The sequence below is a fragment of the Silene latifolia genome, chromosome Y (assembly GCF_048544455.1).
Source record: "Silene latifolia isolate original U9 population chromosome Y, ASM4854445v1, whole genome shotgun sequence".
Classification (NCBI taxonomy): Eukaryota; Viridiplantae; Streptophyta; class Magnoliopsida; order Caryophyllales; family Caryophyllaceae; genus Silene; species Silene latifolia.
In genome coordinates, this window is record NC_133538.1 from 223,829,223 (window position 1) to 223,844,914 (window position 15,692).

The following is a 15,692-nucleotide window of genomic DNA, read 5'->3' on the forward strand; positions in this document are numbered from 1 at the left end:
AAAAAGGGTTAGAGATTGGTAGTGGCATGGTCAACGAGGAAGGTGAGGGACCTACTGACACTACAAGAAATCCTGTTTCGGGCGACTACGATTGGCGACTGAAATCAGTCGCGAAAAGCAAAATGGCGACTGAAATTGGTCGCCAGAGCACAGTAGCAAACCTTGGTCGCCAATTAGAAATCGGGCGACTGAAATCAGTCGCTAAAATTGGCGACTGACAAAGTAGTCGCCAAATAGCCAAATTGGCGACTAAAAGTAGTCGCCAATTTGGCGACTGATAGGCAAAGTAGTCGCCAAATTGGCGACTGAAATCAGTCGCCATTGTTGATTTTCAGTCGCCAGTTTGGCGACTACGTTGCCTTCAGTCGCCAAATTGGCGACTACTTTCAGTCGCCCAGTAGTCGCCAATGGCACTGGCATATCAGGAGGTTTTGTTTTGGATACTCTGTTTTGGCGACTGAAAGTAGTCGCCAAAATTACATTTCAGTCGCCAATTTCACTGTAATTTTGGTATGAAAATTCGGTTTTTCATACTACCCTATCCTTTTCATTGCCCGTACCTGCATTTCTATTACTACAGCACCAACTTGAGCAAACCAAACTCACAACACAACACAAATATCTCCCTCCCTTGTCTCATATCTATCTCTTTGACATTTCTTGCACTTGTCAAGGAAAGCATCATCTTTCCAAAAGAGCATACATCCTTCGGGACATGCATCAATCTTTTGATGCGGAAGTTGAAGACCTTTAACTATTTTTTTGGTATTGTAGAAACTTCGAGTCATGACATTATTTTCGGGGAGAGCATCCTCAAGCAAAGAAGCAATGGCATCAACGGCATTAAATGGCATATTAAACTCACATTTCACCGTTACTATCCTAGAGGCGGCTTGTAACAATGACATTTTGCTCCCTTCATATAATGGTTGTTCAGAAGCTTTTAACATGTCAAAAAAAACCTTTGCTTGTGGATTTGGTGGTTCTTCTTCATTCATTGCAAGATGATCGTCATTATTGAAAACATTAGACTCAAAGGCATCAACAACCATATCTCTATATGGGTTTTCATTTTGTTGGATTTGAGGTTGTTAGGAGAATATGCTTCCCATGAGAAATCCAATTGTAATAGTTTGGACAAAACCCATTTGTATAAAGATGTTCTTCTACCTCTATGTCATGTAGATATTTCACGTTTTTTCATTTAGTACAAGGACATCTAAGTTTATTTTCTACCAAATCATATTCATCATTTTGTTTAGCAAATTCAATAAATCCACGAACCCCCTTTATAAATCTAGCGGTAGGACGTCTCTTCTTATCTACCCTTTCTTCGTACATCCATCCACGTTCCAATCTCTTCATTTTAATCTAAATAATATATAAACAATAATTTTAACAATAAAACATAGAACCATCTTTAACAATAATCCATACAAACTAATTAACTATACTAATTAACTAAAATTATATTAATTAACTCATATTATACTAATTTATACTAATCAACTAAAATTATACTAATTTATAGTAATTATACTAAAATTATACTAATTAAATAAAATTATACTAATTAAATAAAATTATACTAACTATACTAATTTATTACTACTTTTAAGAATACTCCTTATCAAACTAATTAAAATAATTTACTACCTTTAAAAAACCAAACTTTATACTAACTTACTAACATTACTAACATTATACTAATTCACTAACATTACTAACATATAATAATTTCCACCTTACTAACATTATACTAATTCACTAAACAATATAACCAATAAACAAAATCAACAACACTAACAACACTAACAAAACTAATATTAAACAAAATCAACAACACTACTATAACTACAATCATCACAAATTAATCCCAATTTCACCAAAACCTAATTAAATTACATTTAAAAACCTAATAATCAACACAAATGTTTATATAAACATATCAAATCATCCTAATACTAATTACAATAACAAAAATAATCTAAAATTAAACAAAGTAATTGAAATTTAAAACAAATAAAGAAATTATACCTTCAAATAGCTTAGGATGAACCGAAATAAGGCACCAACTCTTCTTCCCGGCGTCGAGGTGGTCGGTGTGATGGTGGTCGGAGTAGTGATCGGAGAGGTGGTTGGCTTAGGTGGTCGGAATAGGTGTTGCGGTTGGGACGATTTTTGTGTGTTTATGTTTTAGTAAAGTAAGAGGGAGGGGAGAAAGAGTCCCGTGTTGTTGCGTATAATAAGTGACTGGGCGACTGATTGGCGACTGAATTGGGGTAGTCGCCAAATTGGCGACTGATTTCAGTCGCCCGTTCTGAAAATCAGTCGCCAATTTCAAATAGTTGGTGGAATTTGGTAGTCGCCAAATTAGCGACAGCTAGTAGTCGCCCGAATTTTTTTTCAGTCGCCAATTTGGCGACTATTTTTTCCTGTCGCCATTTTCAGTCGCCCGAAACAGGATTTCTTGTAGTGTGAACAACCTGGTTGTGCTGGTTCATTTCAGAATGATGACAAGCCCATGGATGTTGCAGAGGGAGCAGATAAGGTGGTCGTCGAAGCACCCTCCTCTGAGTTTAAGTTGCCGAAATTTCAGTGTACGTTTATATCTACTGCAGAGCTAGCTGAGGCATTTAAGAGGGTTCCAGGTGAGGATTTTGGAACGACTGATGTGACAGGCCCTTCTCAACCAGCCGTTTCCGCGGATGGTCTGGAAATTTATGTCCCCCGGAGTAATATGGATCACCACCCTTTCCTATTTCATTCACCTTATCCCTTACAGTGTATGGAAGTGGTCCCTGAGAATCTGACTTGCACCATGGATTGTGGGGAACCCATGCCCGAGCAGGGCTTTGTTACTGTAGACCTGCAGCTGAATAAGAAATTATTTAGGGGTGTTTTTAAGGAAAGGAAATACGTCCTGAACTACGTATTTAACAAATCAGAAGCTTGGTTGAAAGGGTGAGTCGATTAATTTCTATGTCAAACATATTAATACTTATATGTTGTCGTAACCATGTTCATTTGTATATAATTTTTCTTTTTTGTAGGGAAGAATTGCGCTTTTTTCGGACTTTTTCTTCGTGTCACGGGAAGACATGTTAACCCTTGAACCTAGATAGGAAGTTATGAATTCTGTAATCGATTGTTGGTGCCTACTAATCAATAAGATGTTGTATGACCAAACTGCACCAGTTGCATCCTCTCGTTGTTTCTTCGGGCTTAGTCACACCGTACTTGCCCTATCCTCACTCAATGCAATTTTTATAGTTCCAATTTAATTGTAACGTAAGTGTCTAAATTTAATAGCGCTGCCCTTCGTTTGAACAGAGCCCCGACCGCACTGGATATTTGGAAAGCCAAGAAGAAAGGAATTGTTCTTGACAAAAAGGACGAAAACTGATTTGGGTGGGATGCTTGGATTCAATCTGTTTGTCTCCATTTCAACTTAGATCTGATATGGTAAGTGTAAATGTGACCTATTGTGAAGTGTAAATGTCATCACACCGAAAGTGTATATGTGATTTTCACAGAAAGTGTAAATGCCTGGATGTAATTAAGAAGAAAGTGTAAATGTCATGAAATATGAAGTGTAAATGCGATACATAGTGAAGTGTAAATGTCACGATGTATAGTGTAAATGTGATTATATTGAAAGTGTAAATGTGATGACATAGCGAGTGTAAAGGTAACTAAATAGAAAGTGTAAATGTAAGCACATATAAAGTGTAAATGTGAATATATGTAAAGTGTAAATGTCATGAATAAGAAGTGTAAACGTGAGACATAGTGAACTGTAAATGTCGTGAGATATTGTGAAGTGTAAATGTAATGAAATATGAAGTGTAAATGTGATACATAGTGAAGTGTAAATGCCATGATGTATAGTGTAAATGTGATTATATAGAAAGTGTAAATGTGATGACATAGGGAGTGTTAAGGTGACTAAATAGGAAGTGTAAATGTCAGCACATATAAAGTGTAAATGTGAATATATGGAAAGTGTAAATGTCATCACATAGGAAGTGTAAATGTGAGATATAGTGAAGTGTAAAAGTTATGACACAGGGAGTGTAAAGGTGACTAAATATGAAGTGTAAATGTCATGACATATATAGTGTAAATGTGAATATATGGAAAGTGTAAATGTCATGACACAGGGACTGTAAATGTGACGAATTATTGAAAGTGTAAATCTGAAATTTTTACTGAGTGTATCTTTTATGTCTTTGTTGTCACACCCGCCAGGTCTTCATCCCGATCTTATCTGGCAATAATGATCATTACAGCTGTGCATGTATAAACTTCGTTTCCGAGCAGATTGAGTATTTAGACAACCGTTGATACGACGATGATTTTGAGAAGCTTCCATATTTTTTAATTTTCCGTATTGCGGTAATAATTATAAATAGCATAGCTTAATTTGTTCTTTAGTGTCGATGTATTCTGGAATTGTAAACACTATTTTTAAATTGACTTTTTTTTTTTAAATTCCTTTTTACAGTGTGATTTAATGGGTGCGTATCTGGAGTCTAAAGGGTTTGTCAGAGGTTCAAAGGTTGCCGGGTTCAAATTTGTGAATGTCGAATTTAAATGGCAAGGTACGGGTTATTCTGCGTTTGATTGCGGGGTGTACATGATGATACACATGCTGCTTTTCAATGGGAAGCTATTTGACTGCGCCTTAGGTGAGAGGGACGTTCTGAACCTCGTCCGAGCTGAAGTGGTGTCGATTCTTATCCTGAGTGACCATAATAAAGTGAGGGAGAGCGTTCGCTCAAGGATAACCCAATTCAGGGAAAAGTATGGTCAAGGTCTGAACCCGGTCTCCAATGTTGCACAGAAGCGGAGTCTGGACGATGAGGAAGAGATTACGTACAGCAAATGTCCCTGTGTTGCAGTCCCACCCCCTAATCGTGTAGAAGGAAGCCCTGTGGTCAATCCTGTAGCCATACAGGCGGAAAGCAGCCCCGTTGTTGTTCAAGCGTCAGCGCAGTCGTCAGGTAGCCAACCTTTGTCAACCGTACGGAGCCGTCCCCGGGGGGGGGATGGCTTGGGTTGCTCAATTGACTGTGGGGCTGCTGGTACGCAGACTCTTGTTGTCTCGACCTTCTTACGGAACAATCAAAGCTTGGTCAGGTGTAACACCCCCATTTATTTAGGAGCCTTTAGCTAGACATCCCAAGTAAATGAGAGCGTTATCATCTCGGTTTCCCGAGGTAGTGAATAACAAAGTACAACAAACCAAAGTACTTTAAATTAAAACTTTAGTGAATACATGTTTATTACAACTTTAACCAAGTAAAACTTAATATAAATTACAATATGTCTCGCAGCGGAAATAAATAAAGTGATGTAATTATTCTATGTGATCTAGACTTCAACTATGGTCCAAGTCAAGCTCTCATCCCAATGCTCCCAAGTCAGCTAATCTTTAGTACACCAAATCTGCTCCCCATAAAACGGTTCACCGCAGGTGTTCACGAATACACAGTCAACCGCGAGGTTGAGTAGGAATAAATACTAACAACAAAAACATACGATAAATAATCCAATTTCCTTTTTCATTGCACAATCCCCAGACAACGTGCTCCTTTCTTTTACTTACTCATCACACTAATCATCCCGCCAATCCCTGGCCGGGGCAGCCTCAACCCGAAGGTGAGTAAACACAAACTACATTACCAAAGGTAATGTCTGCCTCAACATATAGTTGATTAAATATCCACCAGATGGCCTGCAGACCAATCTGGGGCCTGCCTCGAGTAAATACGATAAAATATCGCCTGCCAGAATAAATCTGAAATACGTCACCTGAAGGCTCTTACTCGATGTCTGCCAATATAACCTTAATAATAATCTACATCTCCACGAAGGGATGTCTGCCAGTATTAAACTGAATAACCGATGCAATAACAGTAACTCCATCATAACTAATCCAACCAACATTTACAATATAATTCTCCCCTCCAACAATTTCAATGATATCAACCAACACAATTCTCATATGATCAATTCACTTTAATATAAATCATCCAACAAACATTATCGAGTAAAAGTTGAGTAGGATTTATCCCTACCTGATAAGCGATTCCAATTAAGCAGCTCAAGCAATCCAATAAATAAAGCAATCCGATCCAATTATAATTCTTCACAACCGTCACCTAATCAAAATATTATAATTCAATTCAATTATTTATTTATCTATTTATCCCTTTTATTATTTTAATTATTCAAACTAATTATTTATTTATTATAATTATTAAAGTTTATGATATTAAAAACCCGATTACCAAAACCCGAGCCACCCGAATTAACTAATAAAAAACCCGACTCAAATAAGTAAAACCCAACCAAATTAACCTACCCAAACCCACGCACAACTCCCCCCTACTACCCGTGTAAACCCATCACCAATACCCCTCATAAACCCATCTTTTCCCGACACTACCCACCACCAACGACACCACCCGACTCCGTCACCCAACGACCCGCAACACCAAAACTACCGACGACCTCCAACCACCATCCCAACCGCCCCATACAACTCTTATAAACACGCCCTACCAACCACGAACAAAACCAATTACCGAAAACCCGACCTCGACAACACCGTGTAAATAACCCCTCGCCAATACCACCACAGCCACCATTACCACATCCGGCCACCACCGTTGACACAAATGTCCCACGCTGACTCCAGGGGTGGTCCCCACTTCCCTAATGGTCAACTAACGAAGTGACAAAGCTCGTCTTAAGACGGCCACGCGCATCCCCTGTTTTCACCCTGTTTCACGCTATTTCGGCCACCACCACCACAAACCGCCGCCTTTAACACTCTAACACCCACCAATGTGGTCGACACAACCACCATATTCCATCCCCACCACACCCAGGTCAAGGCACGTCGGATTAGGGTTCGAATGGGTTTGAATCCCCTGTTTCGTGAATCCTCTTTAATCCCCTTCGACAACCACCTAATGACCACGAAAACCCTCCTAAAATGTGACCACCACGACGGTCAACGACGGGTCCCTGGTACCCCCTATGGTCCACCCTATCCGCGGTTGGTCCTGGTCCATTGAGGTCAAGCATGGGTGATACACGGTGGTTATAAACGTGTTTGAACGATAACATATAAAACCGAGTTAGGAAAATTATTTACCTTGAGTCAATTAGTTCGATTTGCCAAGTCCCTCTTCTTTCCGTCTTTAGATCTCCCTCTATGTGTAACTTATGTGAATAAAACCTATTATGTAGGTCTGCCTTGCTTTTATACTAATAAAAAGTCGTCTTTAGGAACTTATTAGGAAATTACTAATTATTTAATTATATAATTTATAAATATATTAATATATCTCTTAAATTTAATACCTTATTATTGTAACATATTATTATCTCATAATTTTAGTAGGGAAACCCTATAAACATTATTATTATTGTTATTATTATTATTATTATTATTATTATTTTTTTTTTTTTTTTTTTTTATTTATTTATTATTATTATTATTATTATTATTATTATTATTATTATTATTCATAATGAACCTTATTTCTATTGCTAATAGAAATCGACTGACATTACTAGCAAAACACAATCCACTAAGTCCATACCAATCCTATTACTCCATTATTTTATTCTTTTATTATATCATTCCGTCTCATTCACAATTATTAATTATAACCGTCATAATCAATTATTCGAATTACGTAAATTAGTTATATAAACTTCACTAAACTACGGGGTATTACATCAGGGGTATTTGTTCACGTCGAAAGCATGCGGTGGACTATTGCTTGTTAGACGACTACAACTTTGAAAATTCGTTAGTACCTGCCATTCTCTTATAACAGGGCCAATTAGTTACGATATTTAATTTGTAACTACTTCTCAATTTCTTACTATTACACGTGTGTTTTATCGCAGCGAATCAATCTCTTGGTATAGTAGGCATGCCGCGCTGCGCCGGTCCGACATCATGACCATGCTTCCTGGGGTTGTAATGTCGCCTGTTGTCATTGAGTCGTGGGCTGTTTTGCTGAACCATTTGGAGTCTGCTGAATACTTACTTCCTAGGATGGCCTTCTTTGGGATATGTCATATGGTACACCCCCCTCCTACAAAGCCTAAAAGTTATACATTAGTTCTTACTTTTATTATGTAGTCTCACTCATTTATCTGAACAGGAATGTATCATGCGGCTTTTGGATATACGTGAAGCAGGCTCACAGTCTAATGACATCACTAATCGGCTGTATCACATTTAGGATACCTTCATCCAGGACTGTGGTAAAACTTTCAACCTGAATGCCCAGTTTATTTTCGTACCTGTCAACGTTGGTGGGCACTTTGCATGCATCTGTATAAATTTTGGACAACAAACTGTTGATCTCCTTGACTACCAACATCATGCCAACTGGGATCAGTCTGAAATGTGCAATATTACTCGCCAAGTGGCATCAGCTGTTAGCGATTATTTGGACGTCAGAACGGACAGGGGATATGAGATTACTAGCTTTGAGCATCGGCAAATCCCGTTCAGGCGCCAAACACCCCTTCCTACCATAACAAAATCAGGGATTTTCTGTATGATGTATATGCTGATGTACGAGGGTTAACCTTTTGAGCATCCAGACTTGGAGAGGAAGAGGAATCGACGGTACTTGGTAGTCGAGTTGGTGGCGACGCTTGTTCTAGCTGACATAAATGTCAACAGAGACATTTTTGAAGCAAAGTTGAATGGGTTTATCGCTGGAAAAGAAGATTTATGGGCCAAGTTACAAAAGAAGCGCAAAATTAAGGCTGTGTTGTCGAAAAAGTGAACAATTTGTCGACATAATTTTTTTTTAAATGTATTTTGTTTGGCAATCTTGAACTTAGAAAAGATAGTTTTGTACTGTGGTTGGCAATGTTTGCAAGTGTAAGCTTTACAGTAATGAAGTGTAATGGTAAATTACACTAATGAAGTGTAATGGTTGACTATTTTTTGGCATTTATAATCATAGTTTATTCAAAGTGTAAATGTGACTAAATTGCAAGTGTAACTGTTATCACACTTGTAATTTAGTCACATTTACACTTTAAGTGTAAATGTTAACACACTTAAAGTATAAATGTTAACACACATCAAGTGTCAACTTTATCATCGAAAGTGTGAATGTAAACACACTGAAATTAAATTGAATGCAGTGTAAATGTGGTGACATGGGAAGTGTAAATGTGGTGACAGCCCAAGTGTAAATGTGAACAAAAAAAAGTGTAAATAAGAACAAATAGGAAGTGTAAATTTGAATATAGGAGAAGTGTAAATGTGAACAAATAAAGTGTAAAACTGACTTAATTGGAAGTGTAAATGTGAAGATATTCAAAGTGTAAATGTGAGGATACATTATGTGTAAATGTGAAGTTACTGGAAGTGTAAATGTGCTGACATGGGAAGTGTAAATGTTAACACCAGTTATTTAAAAATAAGTGTAACTGTTACTTGAAATAATATAAGTAATCCAAAATAAGTTCAAGTAACACAATGTTTGGCTATCTAATAAAACAGCGAGATTTTGGTCTTATGACAATGTAACTCTAACGTTGGTGTTACTAAAAGTTACATCAACTGCAGTTCAAAGTTACGCTGCCATGAGACCAATTCGTTATCGCCCGCTCCAGTCATAGCACATCAAAGTTTTAAGTTACACACTCAAAATATATAGAGCAACACATGTCACTAATCTGATGTCTATTCTTGTTCTGACTCCAGCTCTTCCTCCTCCTCTCCTTCATCCTCTTCTGGTTCAGACGACCCTTCGCACAATGGCGTGTGTGCTGAGAAGGGGTTAGGGCAGTTTCTCTTGTCGTGATTTGTCATTCTCTTGCAATTCTTACACTTACGTTTGGGTTTCCTAGCCAATACTATTGCTTTTGTTTTGGCTGACACCAATCTTTTTCCGGTCCCCTTGTTTTTCGAATTCTTTGGTGGCAATATCGTCACTACCTCACATGCCGTACAATTCAGAAATTTCTCCATTTGTTGATTTTTATTCAACACTTCCCCTAATGGTGACAGGGACTGTTTAAATGATCTAATTACAGCGGAAAAGTTGTCAACATCAGCTATTCCTTTGTCTCGAAGGAGCCCTACAGCTTCATGAACTTCTGACCACATTATTGACATTGCAATTTGTTTTTCATCGATGACTTGCATGTTTTCTGTTCCTTCACCATCAGTATTGAAAATCTTGAATCGGAGATACTCTTTCATCCATCTATTCAGAACATAATCTTCTGGTATAGTCTTTATCCCACTTGCTGAAAAAATCCAAATTATATGGCGGCATAGGATTTCGGTTCTTTCAAATATCGTACAACTGCAGCTTGCTTTACGTGTACCTGTGTCATCAGATAAAGCTAGCATGTAAGTGTGAACGTTAAAAATAGTGTCACTGATGTAAAGTGTAAATGTATTGAATTGTAAAGTGTAAATGTTAAGTTATTAGAAGTGTAAATGTAATGATCTAAAGTGTAAATGTCATGCATTGTAAAGTGTAAATGCTAAGTAATTAGAAGTGTAAATGTAAACTAATAGGAAGTGTAAATGTTAAGGTACTAGAAGTGTAAATGTTAAGTTATAGGGGATTTAAATGTGTAAATGTAATGATTTAAAGTGTAAATGTCATGAATTGTAAAGTGTAAATGCTAAGTAATTAGAAGTGTGAATGTAAACTAATAAGAAGTGTAAATGTTAAGGTACTAGAAGTGTAAATGTTAAGTTATAAGGGAGTTAAATGTGTAAATGTCATATGATGTAAAATGTAAATGTCATATGAACGTTAAAAATAGTGTCACTGATGTAAAGTGTAAATGTAGTGAATTGTAAAGTGTAAATGTTAAGTTATTAGAAGTGTAAATGTAATGATCTAAAGTGTAAATGTCATGAATTGTAAAGTGTAAATGCTAAGTAATTAGAAGTGTAAATGTAAACTAATAGGAAGTGTAAATGTTAAGGTACTAGAAGTGTAAATGTTAAGTTATAGGGGATTTAAATGTGTAAATGTAATGATCTAAAGTGTAAATGTCATGAATTGTAAAGTGTAAATGCTAAGTAATTAGAAGTGTAAATGTAAACTAATAGGAAGTGTAAATGTTAAGGTACTAGAAGTCTAAATGTTAAGTTATAGGGTAGTTAAATGTGTAAATGTCATATGATGTAAAGTGTAAATGTCAGGAAATGTAGTGTAAATGTCAATAAGTGGAAAAGTGTAAATGTTAAGGTATAGGAAGTGTAAATGTGAAGGTATTAGAAGTGTAAATGTTAAGTTATAGGGATTTAAATGTGTAAATGTCATATGATGTAAAGTGTAAATGTCATGAAATGTAGTGTAAATGTCAATAAGTGAAAAGTGTAAATGTTAAGGTATAGGAAGTGTAAATGTCATATGATGTAAAGTGTAAATGTTAAGTTATAGGATTTTAAATGAGATAAAAACAGAAAGTGTAAATGTCATAGGAAGTGTAAACTACCTTGACTATACTTAACTTCAAAATTCTTCTTTCTGGTTGAATCTTTGACAGTAATTACCTCTAGCTCGCCTCTCTCAGTGAAACCTCCTGTTCTACATGTATCAATTGAGAAGATGGCTTCTTGTTTGAATTTTTGGAAAGCTGAATAGGTGTACACCTTTGCAGCATGAATCTCTAATGCCAGATGTGTTGACGCCGTTGCGGACGGGTGCTTATCCATGTTGTCAAGCTGCTTCTGTGTATGTCTTTGTTGGTCCATAGCGCTCTCAAAACTCATCCAAAACTCAACCAATGTTCCTGAATTGTGCTCAAACCTTTTGAAAAAGCTATTTTCACTCTCTGATCTTTGAGTTGTCCTCATAATCAACGCCATCCTCAAGTCTCTGCAATGCGCCATCACCCACTGTCCCCTTATAGCATATGTATCTGCAAACCAATCATTTACGCCAACACCATGATCTTGAATTATTTGCTCCTAGATACCATCAAATTCTGCTGCCTCAAGCTCATCGTCCCATATAATGTCATTAATTTTACATATGAACTCATTATAATCGCTTCTCGAGACGCCAAACTTACTTGGCATTTTGTTCATTATATGCCACATACTGTAACCGATGGCGCTACTGTCTTGAAAACAAGAGGGACAGATTTGATAATACCTGGGTCCAGATCTGTAATTATGTACTCGGGTTCCTTACCCCCATTGCTTGTAAAAACCGGCTGAAAAACCAATTTAACCGACTCATAATCTTCCCTTGCAACAAGGGCCCCACGAACGTCACAGATCGTTTATGGTGGTCAACACCTGTGAATGGTGTGAATACCATAGAATACTTATTGGTGGAGTAAGTTGGGTCGAATGACACCGCATCACCAAAAATTTTGTAATTATCTCAGGCGGTACCGTCCGCCCATATGGCCCTACGTAGGTTGCCATCATCGTCAAGGTCATAGTCAAAGTAGAAACCTATTCTTGTTTAAGTCATTTCCTTGAAATGGTCAACAAACAACTGACCATCCCGTTCGTGAATGAAACATTTAACATCCCTATGGAAGTTCTTAAAATCATTTAAGCTTGCTCCAATGTTTTCGTATCCATTCACTTGTTCTTTGCAGATTCTGTATGTTTTTGTTGCCCCTATCTTCGGCTGTCAATCAGTCATTTACAGATACGTCATATAAATATAACATGAATGGAATTATTTATTTAGTATAGAGAGTGATTATGTATTTCAAACCCTTGAGTTTGAAACGATTATCATCTTGTGATAATCTGTTATGTTACGCGACAATTTCTGGAACTCTCTGTCCTTAAGTGAGATAAGCTCGTGATTGTGACCCTCGTGGAACCGGTCAATTAATAAAGGACCATTCTTCATATATAGTCGTATCCTCGCTTTACACCCAACTCTAGTGACCCTGAATATCCTCTGTGACTTCTCCTCATCCAGTCCATCATCCTGATCTTTTCTGGGCATCTTGTGAGCGAAACCTTCTCGATTGCAGACAACGAGCTTTGACTTCATCTCACCGCCACGCCATTTTTTTGTTGTGTACCTACTCAAACCCACAAGCAATGGCGTATATCTTATAAAAAGTCACCGCATCCTCAACCCCCCCCCCCCCCCCAAACTCCTGGCCGATGTACGGTGTAAACCTCTTCTCCACCTCCCTACACAGCTCCTGCCTGTCTGGTTGAACCCCATTCTGTTTTACCAAGTCTGTAAATGTGCACAGAGTGTAAGTGTAAATGTAAATGTCCTCAGATATGAAGTGTAAATGTGCTGTTCTGAAAGTGTAAATGTCATCAAAAGTGTAAATGTCAAAACTATAGTAAAAGTAAACATCCAAAAGTGTAAGTGTAAATGTCTGTAGAAACGAAGTGTAAATGTGCTGTTCTGAAAGTGTAAATGTCATCAAAAGTGTAAATGTCAGCAGAAATGCAGTGTAAATGTGATGCTTTATAATTGTAAATGTCAACAAAAGTGTAAATGTTTTCAGAATGCTAACTCAAATTAAAACTATAATATTAACAATTAAAAGGTGACTATAACAATTAAAAAGTGTAAATGTAAAACTATAGCAAAAAAAGTAAACATCCAAATGTGTAGCAGAAACAAAGTGTAAATGTCATTGTCTGAAAGTGTAAATGTCAACAAAAGTGTAAATGTACACCAAAAGTGTAAATGTGAGCAGGAATGCAGTGTAAATGTGATGCTTTAAAAGTGTAAATGTAAACAAAACTGTAAATGTTGTCAGAATGCTAACTCACATAAAAAATATAACAATAAAAATGCAAAGGTGACTATAACAATAAAAAAGTGTAAATTTAAAAGTACAGGAAAAGTGTAAACGTGAGCAGTAATGCAGTGTAAATGTGAGGCTTTAAAAGTGAAAATGTCAACAAAAGTGTAAATGTTGTCAGAATGCTAACTCACATAAAAAATATAACAATTAAAAAGTGTAAATGTAAAACTATAGCAAAAAGAGTAAACATCCAAATGTGTAGCAGAAAGGAAGTGTAAATGTGATTGTCTGAAAGTGTAAATGTCAACAAAAGTGTAAAAGTATACCAAAAGTGTAAATGTGAGCAGGAATGCAGTGTAAATGTGAAGCTTTAAAAGTGTAAATGTCAACAAAAGTGTAAATGTTGTCAGAATGCTATCTCACATAAAAAATATAACAATAAAAATGCAAAGGTGACTATAACAATAAAAAAAGTGTAAATTTAAAAGTACAGGAAAAGTGTAAACGTGAGCAGTAATGCAGTGTAAATGTGAGGCTTTAAAAGTGTAAATGTCAACCAAAAGTGTAAATGTTGTCAGAATGCTAACTCTCATAAAAAATATAACAATAAAAAGTGTAAATGTAAAACTATAGCAAAAATGTTCATGTAAATGTTATCAGAATGCGTTCATGCTAATCCAAACTCAAATTAATGAAAACCCAGCATGAAGATTTACTTCTAACAATCTTCATTTCAAACCCAGTAACAAATAATCAAAACAAGAATGAACAAATTCGATGACATGCAAAACTGTATTGATTACCTTCCTATTCAACTGAAAAATATGAAAACGTGACTGAAAACAATGAATAAAATGAAGAAATACCATTGATGCCATCTATTATTTGCATGTTTACGCTGATTTGGAGGATTAGAGAGAACTTTAGCTTCATTTTGAGATGAAAGCACCCGGTTTTAGAGAGAAGAAAGAAAGAAAAAGGTTGGAATTAAGTGTGTTCAGGAAGGAAGAATATGGGAAGTGGAAACATAGTACAAAGGATATATGCTTTTGTCCGCAGGAAATGATCATTGGTAAGGACAATTTGCAGGAATTGTTGTCCTCTTTAATAGCCAAGCTGTTCCCTTTTTTTTTGGCTTACATTTTGTAAAAAATCTCCACCATAGATGTTGTCCATCTAAGGGTCCTTATAAGGACTTAAGGACTCAAATGAGGTAAGGGACTTATTAGATCTCCTCTCTCTCTCCCTCTCCTCTCTCTCTCTCTCTCTCTCTCTCTCTCTATATATATATATATATATATATATATATATATATATAGAGATATATATATATATATATATATATATATATATATATATATATATATATATATAGAGTCAAGATCCGGTGCAAACGACCACTCAGTGCAAACGGTGAGAACGAACCAGCTGTACAAAAATTCACGCATATAAAGTATAAACTACCTTTTTAATTCATTTAATTCTCACTCCCTCGTCATTTCCAAATTCACCCAACCTAACCCATCCATTTCAACAAACTCCAATCTCTCTGATACTCCATTAACAGCCATGATGCCTCCCGACCGCCGTCGACGGCTCTCTTACCACCGGCAAAGACGAACACAACCTCGTCGGCGTCGAGTTTTATGACGAAGGCAATCATCTTCTCTTTAGTTCTCCAACTATTCTCTGTCACCATACGCCAGTAGCCTCATCGACCTTCCCTCACGGCGAAGCTCCGTCACAAAGCACCATCGTCTGTGATCGTGCGCGCGTCTGACGTCGGTCTCTTCTACCTGTGTTTCGCCGGAATTCGAGGCCTCAGTGATGACGGCTTTTTGAAAACAATCGGGTTGATTCCGGTGGCTTTTTGTTTAGTCATTTGTTGGCTATATTACTCGCCGGAAAATATAGCTAAAAAT

General features: G+C 36.7%; 1 protein-coding gene across 1 annotated transcript; it reads right to left on the reverse strand.

Moving 5' to 3' along the window:
• Nucleotides 1-9,739: 9,739 nt before the first annotated feature.
• Nucleotides 9,740-15,469, reverse strand: LOC141630138 (uncharacterized). Its single transcript, XM_074443009.1, has 7 exons — nt 15,292-15,469; nt 13,172-13,244; nt 12,762-13,080; nt 12,539-12,671; nt 11,521-11,946; nt 10,390-10,407; nt 9,740-10,308 (listed from the first exon to the last, which is right to left on the reverse strand). The coding sequence occupies exons 1-7, from the start codon at nt 15,467-15,469 to the stop codon at nt 9,740-9,742; spliced, it is 1,716 nt and encodes a 571-aa protein (XP_074299110.1).
• Nucleotides 15,470-15,692: the final 223 nt, after the last annotated feature.

Coding starts and splice junctions, on each gene's coding strand:
- LOC141630138 (XM_074443009.1), bottom strand. CDS start 15,469: ATGGTGACAGAGAATAGTTGGAGAACTAAAGAGAAGATGATTGCCTTC. Junction 13,081..13,171: donor GTGGAGAAGAGGTTTACACC/GTACATCGGCCA, acceptor GGGTTTGAGTAG/GTACACAACAAAAAAATGGC. Junction 12,672..12,761: donor TAATCGTTTCAAACTCAAGG/GTTTGAAATACA, acceptor ACTGATTGACAG/CCGAAGATAGGGGCAACAAA.